We start from the raw sequence: 27949 nt of genomic DNA, 5'->3' as shown, positions 1-27949 counted from the left end.
AATCCGGGTGAAACTGGGCAACATTGATACTAACTGGATGGGAGCCGGGGAAGGGGGTATGGGGGGGGTCAAAGTTTTGAAGTTATATTAATTGCACATGCAAGAGTGTTGTGATACTACCTTGTTATCATCCAAATAGGGTTACTGGAATGTATACTGTACGAAATGGTACGAATTGCTTGCAAATACTGTAATGCTAAGATTTACGCACAACATTATGCATGGTATACTACTGCAATTGTGTCTACGTAAGTAACTAACATAATTTATGACAAAAAAGAAGATTCCTTTCTGTGGTTTTTAAATAAAGTTTTTTTTTTCTTTTTCAATGTGACTTGAAGCGCTAGACACCTATCTAAGAAAACTCTTCTATCCTCAATTACACATATACCAAGTGAACCATACCATAAATTGTATCAAAAACCATATTTATTAAAAAAGAAAGTTTCTTGTATCAAATAATTTTGACATAAACAGTTTCTTACACATAAAATTACATACACATTTCATAAAGGATTATACACAAAAATTCAATGTATCAACATGTAGAAATAAATTAAAAAGCCAGTATTGTCGACGCGTTTCGGTGCTTAGATGGTTGGAACACCTTCCTCAGGACTATGATTAAAAACTTTTTCAATCTAAAAAGGTATATGGAACATTCATTAGTATACAGTATATGAGGATTTTTTAAGTCTTTTAACAAAAAAAGTTTTCTAGGATTACACAGGATCAAACCTACAAGTCATCATTATGTCTTACATTTATGGCGTTTTTCAATTTGCAGTACCAGTCTTGATCCTGGAGTGGAGTAGCCTTTTATAATGTTATATGCCTCAGCTTTGTCGTCAAAGGATCTATATATAAAGTAATAATATTTTCAATTTGTAGTCCCTCTCCCAATATAATGCATTAACTATACATTGTAACTATCAAAAACATTTGGCTTACTTTGTGATAGTTCATGCAGTCTTGCAATTTAGGAAACACACTTCAAAGCGCTTTGCTTAAACCAGATAATGTTGTTTTTTTTGTCGTCCTTATCATTCTTTAGTGCCTTTAGGAAATGCAGGGGTCGTCACTTCCTGGTTAGCTTTAGGGCGAACCTTTCACCTGAGTAAACAATCAAGGGAATTTCCAGTATTTAAAATATGCTTAATTGTAATTAATTATAAGCATACAGGGAGATTTTCAATTTCTTTTTTAGTTATACACAGAAAGATGTTAAGGGCATTTTTTTGTTATTATTTTTAAAGCAGCCAGAGTGCTTAAACCGACATTATCTGGTTTAAGCAAAGCGCCTTGAAGTGTGTTTCCTAAATTGCAAGACTGCATGAACTATCACAAAGTAAGCCAAATGTTTTTGATAGTTACAATGTATAGTTAATGCATTATATTGGGAGAGGGACTACAAATTGAAAATATTATTACTTTATATATAGATCCTTTGACGACAAAGCTGAGGCATATAACATTATAAAAGGCTACTCCACTCCAGGATCAAGACTGGTACTGCAAATTGAAAAACGCCATAAATGTAAGACATAATGATGACTTGTAGGTTTGATCCTGTGTGATCCTAGAAAAAAACTCTTTTTGTTAAAAGACTTAAAAAAATCCTCATATACTGTATACTAATGAATGTTCCATATACCTTTTTAGATTGAAGAAGTTTTTAATCATAGTCCTGAGGAAGGTGTTCCAACCATCTAAGCTCCGAAACGCGTCGACAATACTGGCTTTTTAATTTATTTCTACATGTTGATACATTGAATTTTTGTGTATAATCCTTTATGAAATGTGTATGTAATTTTATGTGTAAAACTGTTTGTCAAAATTATTTGATACAAGAAACGTTTTCTTTTTTAATAAATATGGTTTTTGATACAATTTATTGTATGGTTCACTTGGTATATGTGTAATTGAGGATAGAAGAGTTTTCTAGATAGGTGTCTAGCGCTTCAAGTCACATTGAAAAAGGAAAAGAAACTTTATTTAAAAACCACAGAAAGGAATCTTCTTTTTTGTCACACTACTTCCCAGTCCTTTCTGGGTTCATCAGGGAAAACTCTCTCTTTTTCCAGTCAGACTAACATAATTTATGACTTGAGAAACCAGGAAAACTAATAAAGTGTGTTTAAAAAAAAATTATATAGTAGCCGGCTGATTGGGCAGTTTTATATCTGCGGGCTGGAAACTGTGGATTGTATTTGAAGGTGTGATTATCTTTCTGTGTTATATCCCAGGGTTGTGGGATGATGTAGTTATTTTGGAAATTGCTATGTTTTGAACTGTCCTCTAAAGTATATATGTTCCTGAATGCTAAGAATCTTGTTGGGAAGCAAGTTTCAGAACTTGGTGGCTTGTACTAAGAAAGCAGAGCTTACGGTCATGCGGCACTGTTTAAAATGATGTCCCCACCCGGTTTTCTGTATATCCTCCGAAACTCACCATACCCTGTCCATAATTCGTATTTTAAGAAAATCAAGAACGTGGTAGGGCCCTTACTGTAGGATGGGAGCCCACGAAGATAGCGCAACACAAATTGATGGTATGACGGGGAGTGGCACAAGACATTCAGAAATATTTTTGGGCAGCACAGCTGACCACCATTTAATGGGGGGCAGGGGGGAGGGTCATCTTAGGGCTCTTTATGGCACTCCTCTGCACCTCATGCTTCATGGCCTCACTGCGACAGGGGTAAACCTCTGGCACACAAGCCTTGGCCTGGAAGGGGAGGATTCGACAGGCCATCCCCCTATAGAATACAAGGTACTGGGTCGCTTGCCAGGCTTTTATAAATGGTACCCAATTGGCATCTCCTGGGCAGGTGGCTTATAGCATCAGGGAGGTGTTATCTCCCTCGCTGACCTGCAAAGTGACTATCCACTAGCCCCCACTGAAACATCCTGCTACACACATGTCCAGCACACTCTGAGGGCGGCACTGCCATAGTGAGTGCTGCTCCCGGAGACTTCGTCCCTAGAGGACTGGTTGCTTGATAATTACATGCCGCGCAAAGCAAACCCAATAAGATAATGGCCGGAGAGCTGAAACTTTTCAGACCCTCATGCTGCACAAAGCCACATTGCTGATGTACCAGGAGCTACTGAACAACACACCGGATGCATAGACACAATTGAAGGAGCGAGGGATTGTAGCTCTGGGTGGCTTGGGAGAAGACTAATGAGCAGAGGCCCTGGCAATCCCAAGGAAAGTAGCCATGCGGTCAGTTGAAGATCTTCTGCCGCTCCTACTATGCACAGACCACATTGGTTAAAATGGGCAGGGCTTTTACAGCCAATTGCCAAAAAAGGCAGAGGCCACACCAGCACCTTTTTTCATATTATTTGGAACGGCTCACTACTACAGGGCGTCTGGGTGGAAGTTTTTGCCCGTCTGAGCAAGGTATGTGGGCCCTCCTTCACGAAATGGTGTTGCTTGACTGTTTGGGAGGACACAGACTTGCTCCGTATGGAGTGGATGTGGATCACCCTGTAGCTGGCGGTTGCAAAAAGGAATGTGGCTAGGTTGTGGGTGCGGATATGTTACCGCTGGTGGGAGACTGGATTTTTGACATGGACTGGTGCATGAAAGTAGTGTATGAAGGCCTGCCCCCAATTACTGGGGTGGACTGAAGTGTCTATGATAATGAAGATACAGCATTTTATAGTGCTCAGGTATGTTTTATATGTATTTTTTATTGCTAATAAAATAAAAAGCTGTTTAAAAAAAGAAAACCGAGCTTCCTATGTATTTCTTATAGTAAGGTGGGCTGCTTGGAGCGCAGTTGCCTGTTTTGTTTGTAAAGTGCAGTGGTCCTTTTCCTTGGGAGGTTCTTATGACAATGCATACTGCATTGCGCAATGCTCTTCTTGCTAATGGCAGCATCTGTAGTAATTGCAGGACTTGAGTTGCATGTTCTCTCAGGAGGAGGCAGAGAAGGAGTCTTGTGGTCGCCTTTTATTTTATTGTATTTTGTGTGTGATGAAACTAGGTGTGTCAATGTATAGGCTGTTGGTCTAGTATAGGTAGGAGATTACAAGTGTGAGGATAGATTGTACCTTTTACTGGTATTTAAGGTATGGGGAGATCAAAAGTGTTTTGATTGTGCTGAAAGTGCTATTTGTGACATTGTTGAAGTGGTGTCAAGAATAGGTTTGAATTCATGGTTACCCCTAGGCTTCAGACTTCAATGATGTTGTTGGATGGCTTCGAGTTCATTGGGCCATATTGTGGTTTGGTGATATTTTTGGCATAGTCCATAGATTAAGATCTCTGTTTTTGTGGTGGTGTGCTTTAGGTAGCTACCCATGTAATAATAGTGTGAAGGCAATGGTCAAGTTTTGATTTATAGGGGTCTTCTGGGCCATCCTTTTTAGAATGATTTGTATATCATCTGCATATTTGTAACAGGTGAGCTTGATTGCTTCAATCGAATACGGTAAGGGGGGGAGTTAGCTAGGTTTTGAATAACAGAGGAGCTTTGATGGACCCCTGAGAGATGTCTCAGTGTTGAGGATAAGTAGCTGATGTGAAAGGTGGTAGGTTTACAAATATTTATGGCATTTATAAAGCTTGCAATTATTCAGGGGTGCCTGCACGAGCAGAATCAGAATAGACATTTTGAGTACACAGCCTGGATGTAAGCGGGTTCTTGAATTCTGTCAGCTTAGTCTGGCTCCATAGATGACAGGGAAGCAAGTTCCACTTTGTGCAACATGAAAGGTAAATTACCTACATCCTAGGTACGTTTTCAAATCTTGGAATCGTTGGCAGGAGAGAAACTTGAGGTTTTAAATGGAGAATAACATATAAATATTTGTGTAATAAACTCAGCCTAAATTATGTAAACATTTTGAGCAAATACAAACACTCTTGAAAACAATTAAAAACACATTCTTTAAGTCGATTATGAAGTAATCCAAGACAAATGTAAGATCATCATTGTGTCCTGTAGAGTAAGTAGGTATGGAAACTAGATGAGTGAGACTCACCTTTTCACATGAAGATAAAAACTCACCAGAGATAACTAAGGAGTTAGACACACTCCAGATATTAAAGCCACCTAAAAGTAAAAGTTTTGTTGAGCCGAAGACCAATTAAGATATATAAACTGTGTTATTTTGAGAGAATAGAATTGAGCTACCAGGCGGATGGTAGACCAGCATACTCGAGATAGTAGAGCTTGCAGTGGGGGACAGATGAAAAGACCGTGTTACAGCTTTTGGAAATTCCACTAAGCCCAGGGATCATACATTCAGCTGAGCCCAGAAAAAGTCTGCAGTTCCATCCCCTGTTTGACCCAGATGGTCACGATGAAGTATTCTATACCTTAGATGAGTTACTAGCGAATTATATGGACCAGAGGTATCTTTGATCCAGGTTTCTGTTACAAAAAACAGCTAATGTGTGAACCTCAATAAAACTGAATTGCATGGCAAGGGGTGAACATTTAGTCTTATTACCAGCAGTTACCGTCCCACAGGCAGTCTAGAGGGTCGTTCCTCAGGATGGTCTCAATATTGAAGAATACCATCAGAACCCTCCTAAAGACACACAGTACCGGATCTAGACACTCTTTGTAAATACGTCTGCACCTGCTGTCATGCAAAAGTGCACACAAGCAACCACGAGTTAAATGCAGCAAGTGTGAAATGAAGTAAATGTTGCTGCTTTTGAATTATTCCAAGTGATTTGTCCTAAACACACTTATAGTGGAAACTCTTTCAGGCGGAGCGATCAAAAGCGAACAAAGGAATACAAGTCTGAGCTTGAAGAGATCAACAAGAGGGTGAAGGACAGACCGTTTCTATTTGAGCAGGTTACAAAGGTAGGAGAAGGGTGAATGAGCTACTCTTTGTTTCATGTTGTGACTTTGAACCCATTCATATCTGTCACAAAGGTACATTTCTAGGATATTCTGTCAGCATGGGTACCTTGTAAGGAGGACTGATTTTGTTATTAACAATGACATGCCACCCTTGAATCGGCACCCTGTCACATTCCAGTTGTAAATTATTCTCTTCTTTTTGGACAGATGAACCAGGACACAGGTAACGCAAATCACAAGGCCCAAGTGTGTGGTGGTGGGAGAGGCAAAGTGAGACAATTAGTGTGATTCTGTGGTTGATCATAACCGTTACAACTTGAAGGAATTAGCTATAATATCCTTTAATCTAATACATTTTATTTGTGTTGCAGTGCCAGCATATAACAGAGATCCTCCCAATATCAGCAATTTGTCACTAATGAACACAAAGGAATATGCTACTTACCAGTATGCATCTGTTCTTGGCCTGTAGGGCTGCTGACATTCATATCTGTGTATAGATCGCCGCCTAGAGTTGGGTCCGGATGATTGCACTTTGTTGTCTTGGAAGAGTCTTCGAAGTATCACGAGATAGGTGACTCCTCCCCTGGACTACAGTGCGCATGGGCATCCTCTCCATCCTCAGATTGTTTTTTTCCATTGTGGCAGAGATGGAGATAGTAAAGTAAGAGATGGCCATGTAAAAGATGATGCTGCAGCTGCGACAGGCACCGGGGAGGAGGGCGGGCGATATGAATGTCAGCAGCCCTACATGCCAAGAACAGATGTATACTGGTAAGTAGCATATTCCGTTCGAGGCATGTGGGCTGCTGAATTCATATCTGTGCATAGACTGTACAGCAGTATCTGCTCTAGCGGTGGTTACCTGTGCCAGCTGCAGCAGTTTGAAAAAGAGTTTTGAGGACAGCCTGGCCTATAGCAGCTTGTTGCTTTGCTTGCACGTCTACACAGTAGTGTTTTGTGAAAGTGTGTATGGTAGTCCATGTGGCTGCCCTACATATGTCTTCAAGAGGAATATTCCCTAGGATGCCCCCATTTTTCTTGTAGAGTGTGCTATTGAGGGGGACCGGTTAAAGTGCGTTTTGCTTTTTGATAGCATATTTGAATGCATTTAACTATCCATCTGGCTATTCCTGACTTTGATATTGGATTCCCTTTATGTTGTGGTGAAAAAGCAACAAATAATTGTTTTGTTTTTCTAAATGATTTCGTTCTGTCCACATAGTAAAGCAGAGCTCTCTTTACATCCAGTGTGGGTAGGGCTCTTTCAGCTAATGACTGTGGATCTTGAAAGAACACTAGCAGTTCTATCGATTGATTAATATGAAAATTTGATACGACTTTTGGCATAAATTTAGGGTTTGTTCTAAGAACTACCCTATTAGCATGTACTTGCATGAAAGGTTCTTGGATTGTTAGTGCTTGTAATTCGCTAACTCGCCTGAGTGAGGTAATAGCAATCAAGAAAGCCACCTTCCACGTTAAGAATTGCAGTTCGCATGAGTGTAGAGGTTCGAAAGAAGGTCCTTTTGCTTGGTTGTCCAGAGCCCTTGTACTGTAGTGAAGGATGTGGGCTCCCCAGCCTGTCAGTGATGCGTCCGCTGTTAGTACTAGTTGTGGAACCGGCTCTTGGAACAGTCTCCCCTTGGAAAGGTTTTGTGGGTTCCACCACTGCAGAGAGTTGTGAGCGCGACTGTCCACCAACACTAGGTCTTTTAGTTGTCCTTGAGCCTGGTTCCATTGCCGTGCTAGGCATTCCTGCAATGGACTCATTTGAAGTCTGGCATGGGGGACAATGAATATGCAGGAGGCCATCATGCCTATGAGCTGCATGAAGACTCGAGCTGGCAGAGAGATGTGGGATGGTTGCAGATGCGATTTTGGGTAGTTTATAGAGAAGCCTAGGATGTGTAGCAGCTGGAGTGTTTGGGACGTGTTTTCTGCACATTGTTGGTACGATTTTGCTTGTATTAGCCAATCGTCCAGATATGGAAACACGTGAATGTGTTGTCTCCTGAGATGTGCTGCTACTGTCGCTAAGCATTTTGTAAACACTCTTGGAGCTGTGGTTACCCCGAAGGGTAAGACCTTGAATTGGTAGTGTTGACCTTCTATTGTTAACCTGAGATTTTCTGTGAGCTGGGTGGATGGGTATGTGAAAATACGCATCCTTGAGGTCCAAAGTTACTAGGAAGTCTCCTTGCTGTAGTAGCGGGAGCACTTGCTGTAGTGTGATCATGTGGAAGTGTCTGACAGTATGTATTGATTTAGGGGTCTGAGGTCCAATATTGGTCTGAGGGAACCGTCCTTCTTGGGAATAAGGAAGTATAGGGAGAATACTCCTGTCCCTTGATGTTGGAAACGGACTGGCTCTATGGCCCCCTTTTCCAGCATGCATTTCACCTGTTGTTGTAGCAGGGTGATGTGTTCTTTCGACATAGGACGGTGTCTGGGTGGTATGTTTGGGGGGGTAGAAGTGAGTTCCAGGTAATAACCATACTGGATAATTTGTCTCACCCACCTGTCAGTGGTAATTGCATTCCAGACCGGTAGGAATTGGTGGAGTATGCCTCCAACCGGTGTTAGGTGGTCCGGAGGTAGCGTGATGAAGTCACTGTTTTGTGGCAGTAGAGGCTCTGGTATTATTACCTCCACGTTCTCTTCCCTTATTGTTGTTTCCCCGATAACCTCCTCTGTTGGAGGTTTTGGTAAATGAACTTTGTGTGTTGCCTTTGTATGATTATGATGTTTGGGAAGTATTGCCTCTTGTAGCCGCCCTGTATGAGGAGCGACGAAAGGAACTTCTGTGTTGCTGAAACTGCAATGCTCCCATTGACTTTGCGGTTTCTGTGTCCTTCTTCATTTTATCTAAAATGGTGTCGACAGCAGGGCCAAAAAGGAAGTCTGGGTTGACTGGCTGATTAAGGATGGTGGACTGCACCTCGTTTTTAAAGCCTGAAATACGCAGCCAGGCATGTCGTCTTAGTAAAACACTAGTGTTTATAGACCTGGCTGCGGTGTCTGCTGCATCAAGCGCACATTTGATGGAGGCGTTTGTGATGAACTTTCCCTCCTGTATGAGGTCATCAGCTTCGGCTTTAAAAGGCTCAGGTAGGTGTTGCATTAAGCTTTCAAGCTGGTCGTAGTGTGCCCTGTCATAACGAGCTAGCAGAGCTTGTGTATTGGTAATCCTCCATGAATTGGATGCCTGTGCTGCTACCCTTTTACCTGAGGCTTCTAGTATCTTTCATTCCTTATCGGGGGGGTGGGGCTTCCCACGTTGTCTGTGAGCTGTGAGTTAGCCCTTTTTCGTGCATTAGCCACTACTAGTGAGTCTAATGATAGTTGCCCTCTGATGTACGTAGGGTCTGTAGGGGCTGCTCTATACTTTTTCTCAATCCTGGGATTGATTACCCTTGCCCTGGCTGTATCCTTAAATATGTCAGGTGCGTATTTTAACACTCCCTTTAGCATAGGAAGTGTTCTGACACTTTTTTCTGAATTGGAGAAGGTGTCAAATGAGAAGTCTTCCTCTACAGGGTCATTGTGCATATCTACATTGTGGTACTGTGCTGCCCTGTCTATTAATTGGTTGAAGACTATGGTGTCATCAGTAGGTGAAGGCTTAGTTGGATAAGAGGAGACATCAGGGATGGGATGGGATGGGTGTTATAAGGGTCAGTTGGTTTAATTTTGAGGCCCAGGATCCTCCCCTGGATAATCATAATCAGGCTGAGGATCCTCCCCTGTGTTACCCTCATTGTCCCCATAGTGAGAAGGAGAGTAAGGAGGAAAGGGAGTAGTAGGCATAATGAGATAGAATGGAATGAAGGGTCTAGTTGGAGAAGTCCCAAAATCCTTCTTTTTTAGGGGAATGAGAGTCAGTGTCCAGTGGCCTCTTCTTCCTGTGCAGGATTCTCACTTTACCAGTCTCTGGATTAATATATATTTTTGCCTGGTCGTCTGCTGGATCAGGATGGAAGAGTTCTTCCTCCACTGTTTTTGGTTGTGACTTTTTTGGGTCGACAACACCTTCTGCCTCGACGACTTTTGGTGCCTTAGTGCTTTTCTTCGGCTCGGGCCTTTTTTTCGGGTCGACAAGTGTTTTTGGGTCGACCGGGTCTTTCGGTTCGACACATTTCTTGTGCTCAACAGGCTTTTTTGGGGTGACTGTCCTTCCCCCGAGTCGATGGACTTTGTAGGATCGACTGGTGTTTTTGGAGCACTGGTCTTCGGGTCGATAGCCTTCTCCAGCCGGATTATAGGCTTCGATACAGCACCCTTCCCGTCGACGACCTTCTTTGGTTCGGCGACTTTTGGCACAGCCGGCCTTTTCCGGTCGATGTCCTTTTTTGTGTTGGCGCCCTTCGGCTTGGCGTCCTTCTTGGGCTCGATGGCCTGTTTCGGGTCGATGCCGTTCGGCTCGACTGCCTTTTTCGGGTCGACGGTTTTCTTGAGGTCGACGCTTTTAGGCTGCACGGCCTTCTTCGGTTTGACGTTTATTTTTGGATCGACGCCCATTTTCTTCGGGTCGACGGCCTTTTTAGGCTCTGGAACCTTCTTTGGAATCGCGGTAGTTGGCCCAGGGGTCTCTGAAGGTTTCGGTTTCGTAGCCGGATGGCGGGGCTGGCGAATATTTCTTTGGATCTTGGCTAAGGCCTTTTGGCGATGCCTTGACCGGAGCCTTCGGTAACGGGGTAATCGGTGTCGGGGGCAGTGTACTCACGATTTGCCCCAGTGGGATCTCGTCATCGGAGTCAGAGTAGTCCTCGACGGTGACTATCTCTAGGTCCGAATCTGGAGCTTCTTGAAGTTCTTGGTCATCATCGAAGATGTTGTCCGGTTCCGGTGCCTGTCGCTGCGTCTCTTGCCTAGCGGCCCGTCGATTCCGTATGGTTTTCTTCGACCGAAACTGGGCGCAGGCTGGGCAGGTTTCTTTCTTATGGCCTGGAGAAAGGCACTTGTTGCATACTTGATGTTTGTCAGTATGCGGGAACTTTGTGTGGCATTGTGGGCATCTTTTAAAAGGGCTCCTTTCCATCGACAGCAGGCCCACGTGGCGTCGAAAAGGCCCAACGTTCTGTGTCGACGACTGATTCGAGATGGAAAGGTTTACCGAATGAAGAGGTACCGAGCGAGAACAATACCGTCGAATTCGAAGGCCGTTTGGCCTTTATAAAAGTTTTGTTTCGATTCCGAAGTTGGAGTGTAGGAATAACATCCGAACCCAATGGCGGAGAAAAGCAATCTGAGGATGGAGAGGATGCCCATGCGCACTGTAGTCCAGGGGAGGAGTCACCTATCTCGTGATACTTCGAAGACTCTTCCAAGACAACAAAGTGCAATCATCCGGACCCAACACTAGGCGGCGATCTTTGCACAGAAATGAATTCAGCAGCCCACATGCCTCGAACATTCAATTCTGTCTTTTGTTCAGTGCTACTGCGTGACATATTAAGCCTTTGACCGAAACCAGTCCTAGGATGCTTGTTTTCGGTCCAGGGATGGCCTGGCTTGGCAGTTCAGGCTGGACTGTTCCCATGAGGCACAGGGTCAAGACTGATTTACATATAGCCAGGTCTAAACAGGGGTGGCATGGTGAGCAAAAGAATGATGGATTTAACCCAGAACTCTTGACTGGGGGTGAATGTTTTGATTTGTTCGGCATTCCGTCCATCAATTGTGTGTCTTTTGCTTTCGAGCCCTAAGTGCGTCGGGTATGCCCAGACGTGGTCCCGGTCTCACTGTGCCACTGGATTCAAGCTATTCTGGCTGATGAGGGGGTGATACCCTGAAACCGGTCCTACGATGCTTGTTTTCGGTCCCAGGGGGGACCTGGCTTTGCAGTTCGGGCTAGGCTGTTCCCATGAGGCACAGGGTCAAGACTGATTTGCCTATGGCCAGGTCTAAACTGGGGTGGCATGGTGAGCAAAAGAAGGATGGATGTAACCCAGATCTCTTGACTGGGTGTGAATGTTTTGTATTCCATCCGTCAATTGTGTGTCTTTTGCTCTCGAGCCTTTAACCTGGGAGGTCCTTTATTGCTCTGCATTGAGGGGTCAGTTTTGCTAAATTAAACACTTTCTCATGCTTAGAGTTGGTGAATGCAGCTGTTCTTCCTACAGCTATATTGTCCCTAGTTACAATCCCATGGTGCTTTAGAAGTGAATACGTTTTCACTGCGAGTTTGCACCTGTCTGGAGGTCCTTTGTCCACCCAGATTGAATCACAAAATGGAGAATAGCCAAGGGCTTATATCTATTATCCAACAGATTTCCTAGTGAATAATCACTTGGGAAGGTTTGAGTCACTAGTATTGTATGACCTAATTTAAGTAGAGAGTGTAATGGAAAAGAACTCACACTGAAATCAAGTGGATGGCCAAGATGCTCTTTTTTGTACTGAAAAACCTATAGTATCATTTGTCTCTTTCCTAAAATGCTAGAAATTGTCCTTCATTTCATGTAATGGAAAGGGCAGTGCTGCCCAAATGTATGTGACAGTGCAACTACAAACCTTCAAGAGAAGATTCTGTGATTCAGAACAGATATGTCTGCCAAGCCAGGTCGTCTTTACAGCATTATAGGCCCGCGGGCAAAGCAGTGCACTGGTCCCTGCCTACACAACCACTCAAAGGAATAAAAAATTTAATTATCGCTAAAATAAACATCTTTTTGGTACCTCCAACAAAATCAGTGTTATGACTTTATAAAAAATTAATCTGTACAGCAAAGATGAATCATTACAAACAATTCTGGTCTGTGAATAGATTAGCATGGGGCCCCCGCGATAATACGGCACTGCTGCCAAGGGAGATTAAGCATCCATTCTCCTAAATGCACAAAATGTTGACATTTAGAATTGTAAGGACACATACAAGCTACAATGACCTATCTAAATAGTGACAATCTTCCTGAGCATCTCTTTCAGGGTGGACCTGTCAATGCATCGATCTAGGACAGTAGTCCGTCTATGAGTTTGATATTTTATTCTATTTCTGTTTTTAGAGAGATGCAAGGAAGGACGCGGAGCGTCGGTACCGAAGCACATTGCAAGAGGCAGGGCTCAGTGAAGACTTTGTGATGAGCAAAGGTTCACTTCCCCCTGACACCGGAGAGGAGGAGCCAGAAGACCGAGATGAATCGTATGACAGGTACTCCAAAAAGGGCCTGGTTGTCATTTTATTGCTGGTAGCGTGTGTAGTTGAACTGCTAAGAAATGACCACAGGTAGATGTATATCAAATTGTGAAGTCTGAAGACAAAAGAAAGACTGACATATACATGAAGAAGGATGATGATTTTAGGGCAGATGGCAAAATGTAAGCAGTGGCAAGCAGTTAAGGCGTACCCATTCTCAAAACTGGAAACAATTATATTTTTGTAAACTAAAACTGTAGGCATGTCTGAAGCTAGAATATGCATGTGATTGCTCTGCGAGTTGTACATGTTCCCACTGCACAGGGGCTTTTTGCTGAGAGCTAAATTCAAAGCAAAATAAATAACTTGCTATTACACCATCATTAACCAGTCACTCACTTCCCCATCATTATTATTTCACTACTATAGAAAAGAAAATCGTTGCTCATTCTCAGTCATGGGTATATACGTTAAAGTAATAAAAACTGACTATCTTCTTCTGTCTTAGCCTAGATTGCTTTTTCAGCAGTAAGAACAATTCTTTCCAATTGTACATCATGAAAGGCCTATCCCAAAGCAACATTTTCATTTGCTTTTTAATGTGCTATTAAAAAATATTTCCCCTTGGGAATATTAATTTTTGCATGCATATGAAGCAGTGTTACTGACCAAAATTTCCCATCCCCTTTTATAAAAGGAAAGGAAACCATGTGCACTGGTACACAGCATCACATAGAGGAAACAGTAATCTGCATTGACACTTTACTGCAACCATGGACCCGCACAGGGAAAGACAGCAGCGTAGTGCCTGCAGCTCCCTTTCTTCTTTCTACCAACAAAATGAAGGATCTAAACCTGTTATGGTACAAAATTTTATAAAGCGCATGTACACCAGATTGGTTTCCTGGCGCTACAATTCTACTTCAATTCCATTGATTCCTTTATGAATTGGATGAAGTTACCTCAGACGGAGACCTGGCAGTGCAGTTGCGCATGTTTTTGGCATTCAGAGTTCTTAAATAGTAGTAGTAGTAGTAGTAATAAGCTTTATTTGATTAAAATTTAGCATAAAAGCATACACATATAAAAATCCAATTTGTATAAACATAGACCACTTAAAAAAACATCAGTATACATTAAATTCCAAACATTAAAAACCACGGATATACAAAGTTAAAAATGAATATGTAATAAAAAAGAAGGGAAATTTATTTACACAAAGCTAATCAAATGAAATTGCGCCCATAAGGATTTTTACACTAGACCTTATTCTCTTAGAGCATTACTTTTATCATATCTATCGCCCATGCACATCTCAGGTGTTTGAACGTATCAATTTTTGCCTGGATCTTTGTCCTTATCAGCCATGCGCATCCCAAACATTTAGCTACTCCACAAATCAATGTCAAGGAGGCAGTATTGGTTTTTAGGATGCGTAGTGCAACTCAATAGTTCGTTAGGCCTACCATTTTACAGACTGGCTTGAGCCATTTTGCTCTTGCCATCCTGTAGGCATGCAAAAAAGAAATGGGCGATGGACTCATTGGGGTTGGCACAGCTCGGGCAAGGAGCAGGTATTGAAAGAGGCCCCTTACAAGATGCTATCACGTTGTTAAGCGGCAGGGTCCCTAATCTCATCTTCATATATAGGACCCTGTCCCTGGGGACCTGTATAAAATCGAGGTAGGGTTCTAGTTTGCAGATGTTTTTATGTTCAAAGAACACCTTGGTAAGTTTCCCAGATTTTGAACTAGATAGCTCAAGTGTCTGCACCCAGTCACAATAGGCACGCTTTAGATCCTGCTTGGGTGGTGGGGTCTGACTAGCCCAAGCCTCTCTGAATCCAATATCGATTAGGAGCTGCCTAAGGTCTACTATCCATTTGATTCTGCTCCCTGTGTCGGCTGACACCAGTTCGTCAAGGGCAGCAGCGTAGTTGGACAGTTCAGCAGTCCTTCTTATGAGCGCCCAGAAAAGCAAGGGACGAAGGCGTGCAATATCCTGAATAGAGCGCCTTCCCCTATCATAGAATAGAGGCTTCAAAGGGGTGGAAATGAGTTCTCTTAACTTGTTTTCCGACTTGGCAAGTTCTTAAATAATAATCATAAACAAAGAGTATAATAATAAACTTGTCTCCTCTGAAAGAGACGTGGGAGCCATAGGGACTCCAACCAGAAACAAATACACCACACTGGCATGAACACCTAAAATGATAAATTACCCACGAAGGCTGAGGTACAAGTCAAGGTTAAAAAAATTACAAGTCTGGCTCCCTCTTAAACTGAACGTCACTTGATTTTATTTTCAAATTGTGTCTGAGACACAGCCTTGAAGTCAAACAAGGAAGCACCGGCTCTTACACTTGTGGAAAGCAATGGAGTCCTGTCCCAACCAATCGTTTATTCCTTTTTTGTGACCTAAGGAACAACTTCTAATAGTGCCATAAGCCATCTGCTTTTTGAGCTTTGCAAAAAAGCCCAGATAGGCTATATCATATTTCATTAATTAAACTTTTGGCTCAATAGTGACTTTGTCACTCAGCTAATATCACTTTGGCACCATGAATGCTCATTCGAATGCTCAGACACAGAGAACTAGATTAAAAAAACAAAAAACACGAACCAGGGGGGAGGAGCCAAGATGGCGACCGGAGCGGACGTGTAAGCTCCCGGCTCTGCCAGCCCTTGAGCCCCGCACTACTATCCTGCCTGATATCCTGCCCAATTCACCGGCTGCTCGAGCGGGGACGACGCGCTGATATCGCCAATGTCCCTCCGGAATCTCAGCTCGTCCGGAATGTGGAGATAGCCTGGTGCCTGACCCGACGCCATTGCCCCGATGTAAATCGCCGCTGGATGCCGGACCTCGGCGGAGCGGAGACGGCCAGCCTGCCTGCAGGGCGCTCACAACCTGAGAGGAGCTGCTTTCCCTGGATCGCGGACCACAGCGCGTTGGATGCCGTGGAGTGCTGAATATCGCGACTACCTCGCGATTGAAGGGAGGATCGCACTGCACGTCCGGCTCCTTTGTTCCGTGCTGGGAGAGGACGGCTCCGACTCCATTACGGGACTTGCCCGGACTTGGCTGACCGCCCGTTCGCCCTGACTGCCTGTTCTGGCCGGCGGGGGCTCCTCACCGGTGACGCTGGACTGCAACTGATGGCGGTGGGAGCCGGGGCAACTGCTGGTCCGTGTCGCACCCCCCCATGTTTCTGTGACTGGCTTGTGGGCGCTATGGATGTTCCCGCTGACTCGCGGGATGGAGATGGTCGTCCGCCCTTGCCCTGTGCCTGCGGCGCCGTGGCCGTGTCGGGGACTAACTTGCCTACATCCACCTGTGTCGCGGGCATGGGGGGCACGCAGCCTACCCTGTCCTATGGCGACGTCCTGTCTGCCCTTGGTGAACTGCGAGCGACGCTGTTACAAGACTCCCAAGGGCTAAGCGAGAAACTCGACGACATAGCCTTCGATTTGGCGCAGATTCGGAGGGACTGCTCTCAGCAACAATTGTTCACTCCCCTGTTGGTACCTACGACTGCTACTGTGTTGCCAAGTGTTTCCAGCGGTGCTGAGATTCGTGACGACTGGACTGGCGCTTGCAGACGATCGCTTACCGACTCTGCCTGTGATACATTGTTCCCACATTCGGTGACTGCTCCATTGTATTCATTACCACTATCGGAGATGGGACTGCCAGCGAGGCGAAATCTGGCCCCCTTGAAGACTCTCATTAAAGCCTCCGTTTTTTCCCCTGTCGTATTTGTGTTCTCAGAACAATTTCGAGACTCTTTTGGCTGTGATCAATGTATTGTCGGGTATGTGGCGCCGTCCATTTTGTATTTATGAGTCTCCCCCTTCTTCTTTGCGCCCATCTTGTTTCTTTGTTGTAGAGGGGGTCGGCATTCGCCGAGGGAAGTGTACTGAGGGGCGTCCGAGATCGGGCCAGGGTTAGGCAGTTTCTCTGCTGTATTGCTTTCTTACCTGGCGGGGATTGGGTTGAGAATGCTATGTGGAGGGGCTGTATGGATCACACGCAGAATGTAGCTTGCTTTTTCCCATCTGGATTTGTCGTTATTAGTTATTGCTTAGCTCTCGCATTCAAGGCATCCTTTGTGGCATTGCAATTATGTTTACGGCATAGTCGACGCTACAACTGGCTATCCTGGTAACTTGTGAGCCGTTGGCTCTGCTGCATTCTCTTGGGTGCCTGACTTGCCAACAATGTTCATTGGGACAGGGGGATTGTTTGTGAAGGGTGGCGTCCATTTCGCTTTTCTTTGTCTTTGCACTGCCGGGGGCGGCCATCTTGGTCTTTGTTCCAGCTGGGGCGGGCTCCGGTCGGGTACCATGGTGTAGTGGTCGCTTGCGACCTGCATAGAGCTAGGGGTTTCCGGGTGCTAACTTTTGCTGGCCTGTTAGATGTGGTCTCGAATTGCGGCGCCTTTTCGGCGCGTATTGACGTTATAGCTCCTCACATTTATTTTGATATTCTTGTCTATCCTGGCACTTTCGACTGTGAGGTGGAACTGCTCATATCCTGTTGTCTATTTTATAGATGGGGTGGTGACTCATGTGCTAATTCCGTGTCCTGGGTGTACCTGATTCTGTTCCCCCTTTGATTTTATGGCCTTTGACTTTCTCGATTCAAATGGCGTAGGAATTGCAAATGGCTGGGTGCCCGGTAGATCTGTTATTGTACTGGCTCCTCCCCGCCTTCTTCTTTTTGGGAGTGGTAGATTAGCCTAGTCTTTTCTTCCTCCCTATTTTCAAGTGTGAAAATTTCTTTTTCTTATCACCTTCTTTTCTGCGCTTCAAGACTTTCTTATCGTTTCCTTCTCTTCTCTTCTATTCTTGGTCAATATTTCGGGTTCTTTAATGGGCGACAGGCACTTTGCCGGGGGGGGGGGGGGGTAGGCCGTAGCCTCCGCAATGATGTAGGGTGGGGGGGTAGATTTAGTTTTCCTTATTTCATTTCTATGGGCCTTATTTTTCTAAACTTTCTGCGCTTTCTTGTCCTGTTTTCTGTTCTGGGTCTGTGACAGGGGTTGGTAGGGAGTGGGTGGCGCTGTGGGTGATACGTAAATGCGGACTGAGGCTCCTGTTGTTTTGCACTGTACTGCCATATTGACGGGGTGTTCCTCACTACTGTTGCTTCTTATTGCTGCCTGCTCATGTTGTGAAGCTTATGTACGGACTCAGTTCTCATGGACTCTATTCTTTACTGATTTATATTTAGATCAAAAAAAATTTTACATTTAACCTTCAATGCTCCTTCTCCTTGGCGACATGACTCCATTCAGTGTAACTGCTATTAATTGTTGCTATATTGCCTGATGCTGCTGAGGAACCGCATTGCTTGCACCTGTGCTAAAAGTATCGTGGCCGGCCGGACGGTTGTAGGCCCGTATTTGTTACCTTTTTTATGCACAATAAAGGTTTTCAAAAATTAAAAAAAAAAAAAAAAAAAAACACGAACCAGTGAAGGTTATCTTCAGATAAAGCATTAGTCTCAAAAGATGCAGACAACCCTGCTTCAATTCGACAGTACTAATAGCTGTATAAATAAAAAACGTGATCATTAGAAAGCTTTATAGACCAACGTGAAGGCCACCAGGAAGGATACGCCAAGATTTCGCAAGAGCTACAGGTTCTTACAAATGGTAGGCAGTTCTAGACAAATGTCAATAACATGACCTACTTTGAATGGCAAGGGACATAGATAAAATATATGTCTGGGTTTTGAAAGAAAAGGCTCATTTGGATGCAAATAGCAATGTTCAACTTAATAGCAGGTAAAATATCTTCACCAGAAGTTGAAGCTGCCTCTATAAATTATTTAAACACTCACAATCTTGGAATGATGAGAAACCGAGATGCCAGAGGGGTCCTTTTACGACGCTGTCCTAGCATGGACATTGATTCACCAAAATGCCAGGGATAGCAGAAGTGACATAATATACCCTTTGACCTTAACAAAGTCACAGGAAGTGACATCATATGACCTCCGCCCCTTCCCAAAAAGTGATGTCACATAACCTTAATCCTGATGACATTACAATAGTTAACATGGCTGAAGTTACATAAATGCATAATAAATATTATATATTCTTCTAGGGGAGAAGGAAGGGTGGGGTTTTCTATTCCTTAAGAAAATATTGAAAACATTGGCTTCATTTGTGCATTTTAATGCACACTTTTCACATAAATTTGCTTAAAAAAAAACATAGGCTCTAAAACACGACTCACTTAATATTCAAGTCCTTTCGTGGTGTGCCAAGCTACTGAAATCTGACAGTCCCCATGAGTTCATCCAATTAGGTTTTTAAAATGTCCTATGGGTGCTCACCTATGTTATGAAATACCTACATTGCAAAGGACAGCATTTTGCCATGGTGGCCCTTTTTGCCCAAACATTACATACAAAATGCCAGTCCCAGATTGTTCCTAATACTGCTTCTCTTGCACTATAGAGGTCCCTTATGTCAAAGGTTCTGTCTAATATGTCATGGACCACATTTTGTCATGGATGGCCCCATGACCATGCCACAGTTGTCTTCCCACATACCAAGAATTTCCTCACTTGTGCCATCACAAGCAATTTGCCATAGGTGCCAACTATGCCAAAAACTTCCTCCAGGAAGCCAGTGCTGACATTTTTTCTTGGGTGCTCCATGATCAAAGTTACATACAGACTACCAGCAGGTGCATTTTGCCTAGGGTATCCCCTATGCAAGTATTGTTTTTAGTGCCAACATTTTGTCAAGGGTGCTTCTATAAGCCAAGAAGCATGCCAGGTCAAACAGCAGATCTGCAAACATAACAACCCATGCTCACTTACATTCACTTATTCACACTCATTCTATCATTAGCACTGACTTGCACTCATTCGTTTTCACCTACTCGTGCACTCAGCTTCACAATGAATCACTCATTCATTCACTCACTCTTACTTATACTCACTCATTTTAAGACACACACCACACACACCACACACCACACACCACACACCACGCCACACCCACACACACACTCTCTCTCCAATTTACAAACCTATATGTACACACTCTCTCACCCACATGCAAGCACACAACCGCCAATAAAGCCATTTTATTTTTCTGATCTAAGATGTCAGTGAAGGTCCAGAGCTTGTTGTTCCCCTTTTTATGACACTAATAGTGAATAATAAACTATTATTCACTATTAATGTAATAAAAATGAGCAGAATACGAGGTTAGAGCTTGACTCTGATAATGCAAGACATCCCTGTGCTCTGAGGGGAGGGGTAGCATGGGGAAAGCTAGGGGTCGCAATGGCGACCCCTAAATGACGTCCATGTGTCCTGGCAGCTAAATGAACTTTAATGGAAAAGACTCGTCAGAGTCAGTGAACCAGACTAAGAAAAGCTATCCCATACTGTTATAGTCTATGAGAAATTCTTTGTATATTCCAAAGACCCCAAAGGTATGCAAGACGCTATAGGTATCATTGCTTAAATACCATCAGGAACAAGACCGTAGTACTAACTGTTGTAAATCACTGGAGAGTGCAAGTCTCCTGTTACGTCTGAACAGAAGAACCAGACTACATCACACACACTGCTGAGGCTTAGGCCAATCAAGGGTCTCAGAAATAAGTGTATATTACAAATAAAATCCCAACTCAAAGATGAAAATATGGTCTTAATGCACTTGGACCTTTAGACTGAAAGGCTGTGTAGTTGCCATATTGCTGCCACCACTTCTCAGGCACAAGTTCTTAATCTCCTTTCTGCTTTGTGATGAGGAACTTAGGAACATGCAAGGCATCTAGCAGAACGTCCAGCTATAACTGAATAGCATGGGCTGTGTGCCTCTGATACTGACTTGCCACTGAGACATGGACCCAGGTGACCTCTCAGCTACTTGACTATATAACATCATGAGCCTTCTTGAGCTTTTTGTGCATTATGGGGCCTAATGAATGGGGAACTGCGATTTCATGGACACTTAATGGAAAGGAGCTTCTCTGGCACCTTGGACATCAGGCAATTATCTTGGCATGGTCTTGTGCCCAAATATGTATATATTGTTTGCTGTAGTCTAAATCTAAACAGTTGCGTTTGGTACATGTATGAATGGATCTCCAAATTTCTGCCCTTCAAATGTCAGCTATATGACTATTCTAACTATTGTGCTAGGTTTTCCTCTTGTGGAATGTGCAGTGGTTTTTTCAGGCAGAAGCCTGTTTTCTTTTTGGTTGCAAAGGTCTATACAGGACACACTCCATATGAAAAGCTATTACTTGGATGACGCTAAACCTGTTCATGTGTGTGTTTTATAGACAGTCTGGTGTATGTCATAGTCAGAGGCCAACTTGGGCGAGAATACCAGGTGGGTCTCTATAGGACTACCATATTTGAATGAAAGCTGCCCATGGTCCCATGGAAGGAAGGGCCTCTGCAGGAGGGAGTGCTTTTTAATAGCCTGCACGAAATACATAATCACTTGAATTGTAAAAAAAAAAGACCTTGGAAATTACTGTTTCTGTAGGCTACAATAGCAGGGAGGTGTAACTTAATAGAAGGGAGCTGCTGTAAACGCTTTGCCAAATGATGGCAAAATGACAAGGCTGGTTCTTCTTTGATATGGCTGTTCTTTTTTCTGAACTCACCAGATGTTCTCCCTAGATTTGTGGAATCTGCAGGCAATGTATGGACCATTTTTTTCCTGAGCTGGCAAAGCAATGTAATTGAGGAAAACCCCAGTATGAAAATAAATTAGCTAGAACCTAGTAGTTTAAGACTCACTGACATATTCTGCTGAGTGGACTGTTTCAATGGCCGATACCTGAAAGGCGCAGTCCATTGATCTCACGATGCCTGGCTATCTACTACCAGTTTCTACCTCGAAGAACTGGTCTATTGGTCTTGTACCCCGTGTTTGTTTCTATCCAAAATGAGTCTAACTTCCTTTATAGAACTTAAAAAAAAAAACAGGCTCGCCCTTCAGATTTGAAGTAAATAATTCTGCTTCCTGTTTCTGTAGCAGAATTTTCTTTTCTGCTCGATGACAGTCCTGATGGGACAAGGGTATCTTCCTCTGTGGAACGATAATAGGTGACTTCTTGAAACCATGATATTGCCATTATTTAGTACCCATCTTTTTCTTATACTGTAGCATGATGGAAGATGCTTCACCCTACCATAGTGGGTAACTATAGAGGGAGTCATTGTTTCTCAGTCGCAGGGAGCTTCTCTGCTCCTGAAGAGAAGATGGCTGTTGTGCACCTCGCTGCTGAATGTTTTTTTTACTGGTATTAAGACTGCTTTGGCCAAGTTTGTTGATAATGCCATGGACGGGAGTTAACCGTATTATTTTGATAGTTGATTTCCTCTTGGCATCTCTAATGTGAATTTTGGCATTTCCTTTTCACGTCCATTATACCGTTTCCAAACCGTGTGTTTTCTCCTCGCTATGCGGACCAAAAAGCGAGGTATCTGACAAAAGTAGATTGACCATATTTTCGTTGGGCATCAAGCAGAAGTCCTTTTAAGGCAAAGCCACGAAGATCTCTCTATTCCAACCTGTGACATTATTCATGGATTGCCAAGCCTAAACAATTAGTTGACACACTAATATTAAATCTTCTCATTCAGAAACTCCTGAAAGTCTTGCCTTAGTGCAGCTCATCTGAGAACCACTGACTAAATGGACATTTCGTAACAATTGTGGTATGGATATGAGCTTTCACAGCTGTTGCTGCTGATCTATAAGCATTTCTGCCCATAGCTTCTAACTGCTTGCTCTCCTTATCCTGTAGTAGTGAGGCCAAAGGAGCAGATGAGTTCATCTTACAAGCTGCCTCCACTATGACGGAATCAGGTTGAGCATCAAAGTGGAATCCTCATCCAGAATCCATTATAGTGGAGTGAGCAGGTTTAAATCATTTGAGTAGCTTTGTGCAGCAGCTTTAGTTGTTTCAGAAATGTTTCAACGTAGGTTAAAAATAAACTCCTTGATCAATGAATGTGGAAAGCAGCATGGTGCTCGTGGTTCTGCGGTTTCAAAGACCAGCAGAGATGTTGGAGGAGCCACGAAAGGGGAAATTAAGCTAGTTCTCCCGCACCAAGGCCCTCTGCTCAGACATCAAGGAAGGTGGTCAAGTAAAAAAAAAAAAGATAAAACTTTATGGAAATGTTGAATTTGACAATGGTGTGCAAGTGTCCCAGTATGGAAAGTATCAGTTTAAAAGGCGGTGTCTTCCACTCTCCTCCCTACAGTCTCCCCATCGCATGTATCTTGCTCGCCCCATTTTAACCAAGGCTCCCTATTTTCCATTTTTATTGATTTATACAGATATGAAAGCCATTTATTTTACTGCCTGTATATATTTTTAAACGTGGATAAAAACGGATATTGGATTACTTTTTGAGTCATCCTAAATGCTGTTAGTCATGACTGCCAGGCCAATAGATGTGCTGATTAACAGGTCAGGGGTTAAAAAAGAAAGGGATTTTAGTAAAGAGGTTTAAACAGTAGTAGATACTCACAACCTTGATACTAAAATGTTCATGTTTTCAAATTGGTGCTTTGATTTATCATTTGTAGGTGTTCATATCAAACCTATCGGGCATTCAAGCACAAATGCACATTTATCAGTTACATACATGTGGAAATATACTAGTGTCAACTTAATTTTTTCACAAAACCCCAAATAAATATGGATAAATACAGATAACATTAGCAAAAAATAAATATGGATAAATACAGATGGACATGTAAAAAAATAAAAACCATAAAACCGGGAGTCCTTATTGTAATTCATGGCAGTAGTCTCAAGTGAATGAGGAACTGGTGAGTCAATTTCATACTTACAGGACCAGTGTCAGCACCATCCTAGTTATTACAGGACTCCTAAACTTGTTGTCCCATTTGGGAGCACACAAAGTAAGCCCATGATATTTAGACAATCTAAATTTCCTAAGATAAGGAATTGTGTAATGGTGTCTCGGGGATCCTGCTGGAGTAATAGTTAATAGCAGGCTTACTCTGGTGACGCCTCTCAGAGAGCTGGAGGGTTTCTGTTCTTTTGGGCATGTTTTGGCCAAAGCCCATACTCCTCACTGTGTAAGTCCAGACTTCAGACCATGCCTGGGACACTGGTATATATATATATATCTGTCTTCTACCCCCAATTTACTGCTACACAAACCGGAGGTGCACTATGCAAAAAAGTGAACATATTCCATCATTTCCGTGGAGGAAAGATAACCTCCTGAAAAACAGCCCTTTGAAGAGGAAAAAAAGTAAGCATCTGCCTATAAAACAAATCTCGTTTTTGTGAAAAGATTCGCCAGGAAACTGAATTTCTAATCGACAAATGAGACAGAAAAAAGTAATTGACAATACAAGATGAAGGATGTTGGAGTTTCTGGTTTAGTGATGCTGTGTCCAATTTGTGCTCTAGTGAGCTGCTGCATATCTGGCCTTTCTTGATCTTTTCCTTTACAAATGATTCAGGAAAGTTTACAATGGGCAGCTAATTTTGCACAAGTGACTTTATACATTTCAATTTATTTTTACAACAAATAGATGAAATGTGTTCAATACAGATCACTTGTAGACCAGTTACAAGCATTGGCAATGCCAATAGGTCTGGGAATGCTTTTCTGTTTGACACCGGGCATGGAGAAATGTGAGCACCTCTCAGTGAATGCAAATTCAATATGTTAATAGGTAACCCTCATGCAAGTGGTGTGTGTTTTTCTTTAAAAAAATATACAAGTGAACCAATTGAGTGCAAAGTGGGGTTCCCGTATCTCAATGGTTATGATGTCATACTGATCGATAGTAGAGGGCATGCTTAATCTAAATAATCTAACCTGTATTATATTGATTCACAGTGCATATCTATGTGAAAGCTCATGTCTTTGTCCAAGGTTAAAGGAAACATGGTAAGACACATTGTGTCAGACCCGCTCTATATAGCATTAATAAGAACATTACAGCATGATAGGTTTGCCGGCGTGGTTTTGCCTCTGACTGGTTTGTGTTTTGCCAGGAGTTGTAAAGATGTCACAAATGGTGTCCGCTCTGGCGTTCCATTTGGAAGCTAATTTCCCAACATGCAGAACGGCATTCCTAGTTTTTAGGAGCTGAAAGTGTACAGAGGTAGAGAGCTCCGCTTAATCCCCCAAAGGTCCAAGAAAGGTCGAACAAGTGCCCACCACTTTCTGCCATTGTGTCTCCTGGAGTGAAATTATTTAAATGTGCATGGTCAGTTTAATTGACGCTGGTGACATACAAAAAAATAGGCATTTATCCAAATATACGTTCTAAAGCGTTAAAATAAAGGTGCTACCGTGCTGGACTGGTGTCTATGGAATGGAACCACTGCCCATGTCAGATAATCTGTAAATTCATTAAAAAAAATATGGTAAAGTTATTTACCAAAACATAGTTATAAGTAGACAGAAATTATTGTGGTCACACATACGTAAGGTGGTACCCTGTGGCTTGCTTGACCTCACTGTGGCAACTACAGTGGACATTACCACACCTGCAATCGAGCGGTATTGTTGCACATCCCCGGCAGCAGACTGCACATGCGTTTATCAGGGAGAATGTGGAGCACCACAAGGCCAAAGCAGTGCTTGAATGGGAGCAGTGTGAGCCTGCCAGACGAAAGAAGGCTGCCACTGTGCCGTGCTCAAGGGGCTGAGAGAGCATAGGATATGGCTTTAAGCCCGCCGAGCCCGTGATAGGACAACTGCTCCTCTGCATGCATTAGTGCGTGTGCAGACAAGGGAGCGAGTGAAAACATGAGCGCTCGTGAACAGCGATCTTAATCTAAGAAAAAAGTAGTTCCAAAAAACATTCATTAATTTGTACAATTTTGGGGTAAATTTAAGGTGTCCTCAAAAGTCATTACAGACTAAAACCCAAACCGCCGAAAGAATCACACCTACACAACTAAAAGAGGACACTTTCAAACCATTGTGACCATAAGATTATCATATATGGAAGCTCATTTCTCCTCTGCCATACTAAATCAGATCAGAGGCTTATGGCCCCATATTCTTAAAATACTGTGTTTGTTGCGCATTATGCACTGGATGTTATTACTGTATAATGTATACATATTCAAAACATAAAATATTATTTTTTCTTCTCCATCAGAGATCCTGTTTCAGCAAGCAAAGAGCTCAGTATATGCTCAGAGGATGGTCGAGAGTCTCCAGATGAACAGAGTGAAGACCTAGAAAAGAAAGACTTTTGAGTACTATAGTGCACTTAGGGACAGTTGTAACAAAACAGCCCTAATCTGTCTTCAGTTCCCTAGGTTCTGCATACAAAAATCATGTTTACTGTCATATTCAGTACATTCACACATTGGAGCAGGCAAATTTCAAGCATGTCACCCCCAGTGATTGTGGCTGTGAAATCCTCAACTGACACATGCCTTGATAAATCTGCAGTCTTTCCAGGTAGCTTCTTCACCAGTGTCTATGGTTCATCCTCATGACCATATGTTTATATTGAGACAGAGGGCAGTTCAACAAACTTGAAGTTGCCTCTGGTACTTTTGTGACTTGGGGAGCGACAGGGGGTGGGGGAGGGGAGGGGAGGGGGGGGGACTACTGAATTGTAAAATTTGAGAGGCAACCAACAGATTTGTTTTGATGTACAAACCATCATGTAGACAATTCTTTATTGCAGAAACGTCCCAAGCTGATAAAGCATTTACACAAAACATTGCATATCTATGGAGAGAGGTTGTATTGGATGTTTGAAAATCCCACTGGGATGTCAGATAAAAATTCAACATGGTAGAGGTTTATATAGATTGCACAGGCATACACTCTTAACAAATCCAGATTGAGATCAATCTGGAGGCAAAATGATGAAACATGTAAGACCTTGCTGATATTTATTATGAAAGGTGCAGAGAGAGAACTACAGATGGTTGCTCATCTCAAGGCAACTGTATATAAAACTACAGTGATCCAGTGGCATTAACAAAGCCTAACCCACCCACCTCATTAAAGGGATAAAAGAAATTTGCTGCAGCTAACCACATATTTAACACAATATGGGTAAACTTCTGGAGCATGTATCTACATAACTCTCGCCATCTCTCCAAACAAAACACGGTCACTGAGGCTCTTGCTTTCTTGGACCACTGAAGATCGACTCCAGCAATGTGTTCCTTGTTTGACGATCCTCCATACACTGACTCATCCACACAAGTTCCATAGGGTTTGTGGTTTTCCTACTACACGGATAGCAGGCGAACAACTGGAACCTTGTGTAGAATTAAACTTCAGTCATGGTTAATGATTTGTCAATCAGATTAAATGTTTTTTCAATCAATTGAGACTATGTTAAATGAATCAGAAGTACTAACTTTGGGAACTGTAAAGAAAATGCTACTTACATTGTAAGTATATGTTAGTATTGTGAAGCGCTGTGTATTCACATGCTTAGCATATGCCTGCCTTCTATTGTTGGGATTTGGTATACTCAAGTTGTTTTTCTTCAATGAAGTGTCTCAAAACACAAGATGTGGTGCGACTCCTCCTCCTCTTGGTGTTCATTGTGCATGGACACTAACTCCATGTTGGATTGTTTTTGCACAGCAGGCGAGAGTATGTGAGTTAGTGTCAATTTAAGTATAGTGTGTCAAATGCAATGTGCAATGAAATAATGTAAGAGATCCGCAAAAGACATGGGCTTCTGCGGAGACGGGCATTCGTATGTGAAGCTACAGCACTGCACGCTAAGAACAGATGCTTACAGGGTAAGTAGCATTTTTAGTTTGTAGCATGTGTGGTTGTAGATACAAGCCTAGCATAGACCGTAAAGTAGTGCCTTCTAGAAGTGGTGGCTGGTGTATGGATGATAAAAATGTCAGAAACAAGGTCCTTAACACGGTCTGGCCTACTATGGCCTGTTGGTGGGCTAAGATGTCCGTACAATAGTGCTTGGTAAAGATGTGTAG

At 42.9% G+C, this 27949-nt stretch overlaps 1 protein-coding gene across 1 annotated transcript in view; it reads left to right on the top strand.

Moving 5' to 3' along the window:
- Positions 1–26542, top strand: part of FAM161B (FAM161 centrosomal protein B) — a 90949-nt gene extending 64407 nt beyond the window's left edge. Inside the window, exons 7-9 of the mRNA XM_086937469.1 lie at positions 5734–5833; positions 12841–12986; positions 26128–26542. Of these exons, the coding sequence (XP_086793595.1) occupies positions 5734–5833; positions 12841–12986; positions 26128–26227 (346 nt within the window). The 3' untranslated portion in view covers positions 26228–26542. The remainder of the gene's footprint in view (positions 1–5733; positions 5834–12840; positions 12987–26127) is intronic.
- Positions 26543–27949: the final 1407 nt, after the last annotated feature.

This window comes from Lissotriton vulgaris, chromosome 9, assembly GCF_964263255.1.
Source record: "Lissotriton vulgaris chromosome 9, aLisVul1.2, whole genome shotgun sequence".
In the NCBI taxonomy this organism is placed as follows: domain Eukaryota; kingdom Metazoa; phylum Chordata; class Amphibia; order Caudata; family Salamandridae; genus Lissotriton; species Lissotriton vulgaris.
Note: the sequence above shows the minus strand (reverse complement) of the source record. Positions and strands in the feature narration are given on the sequence as shown.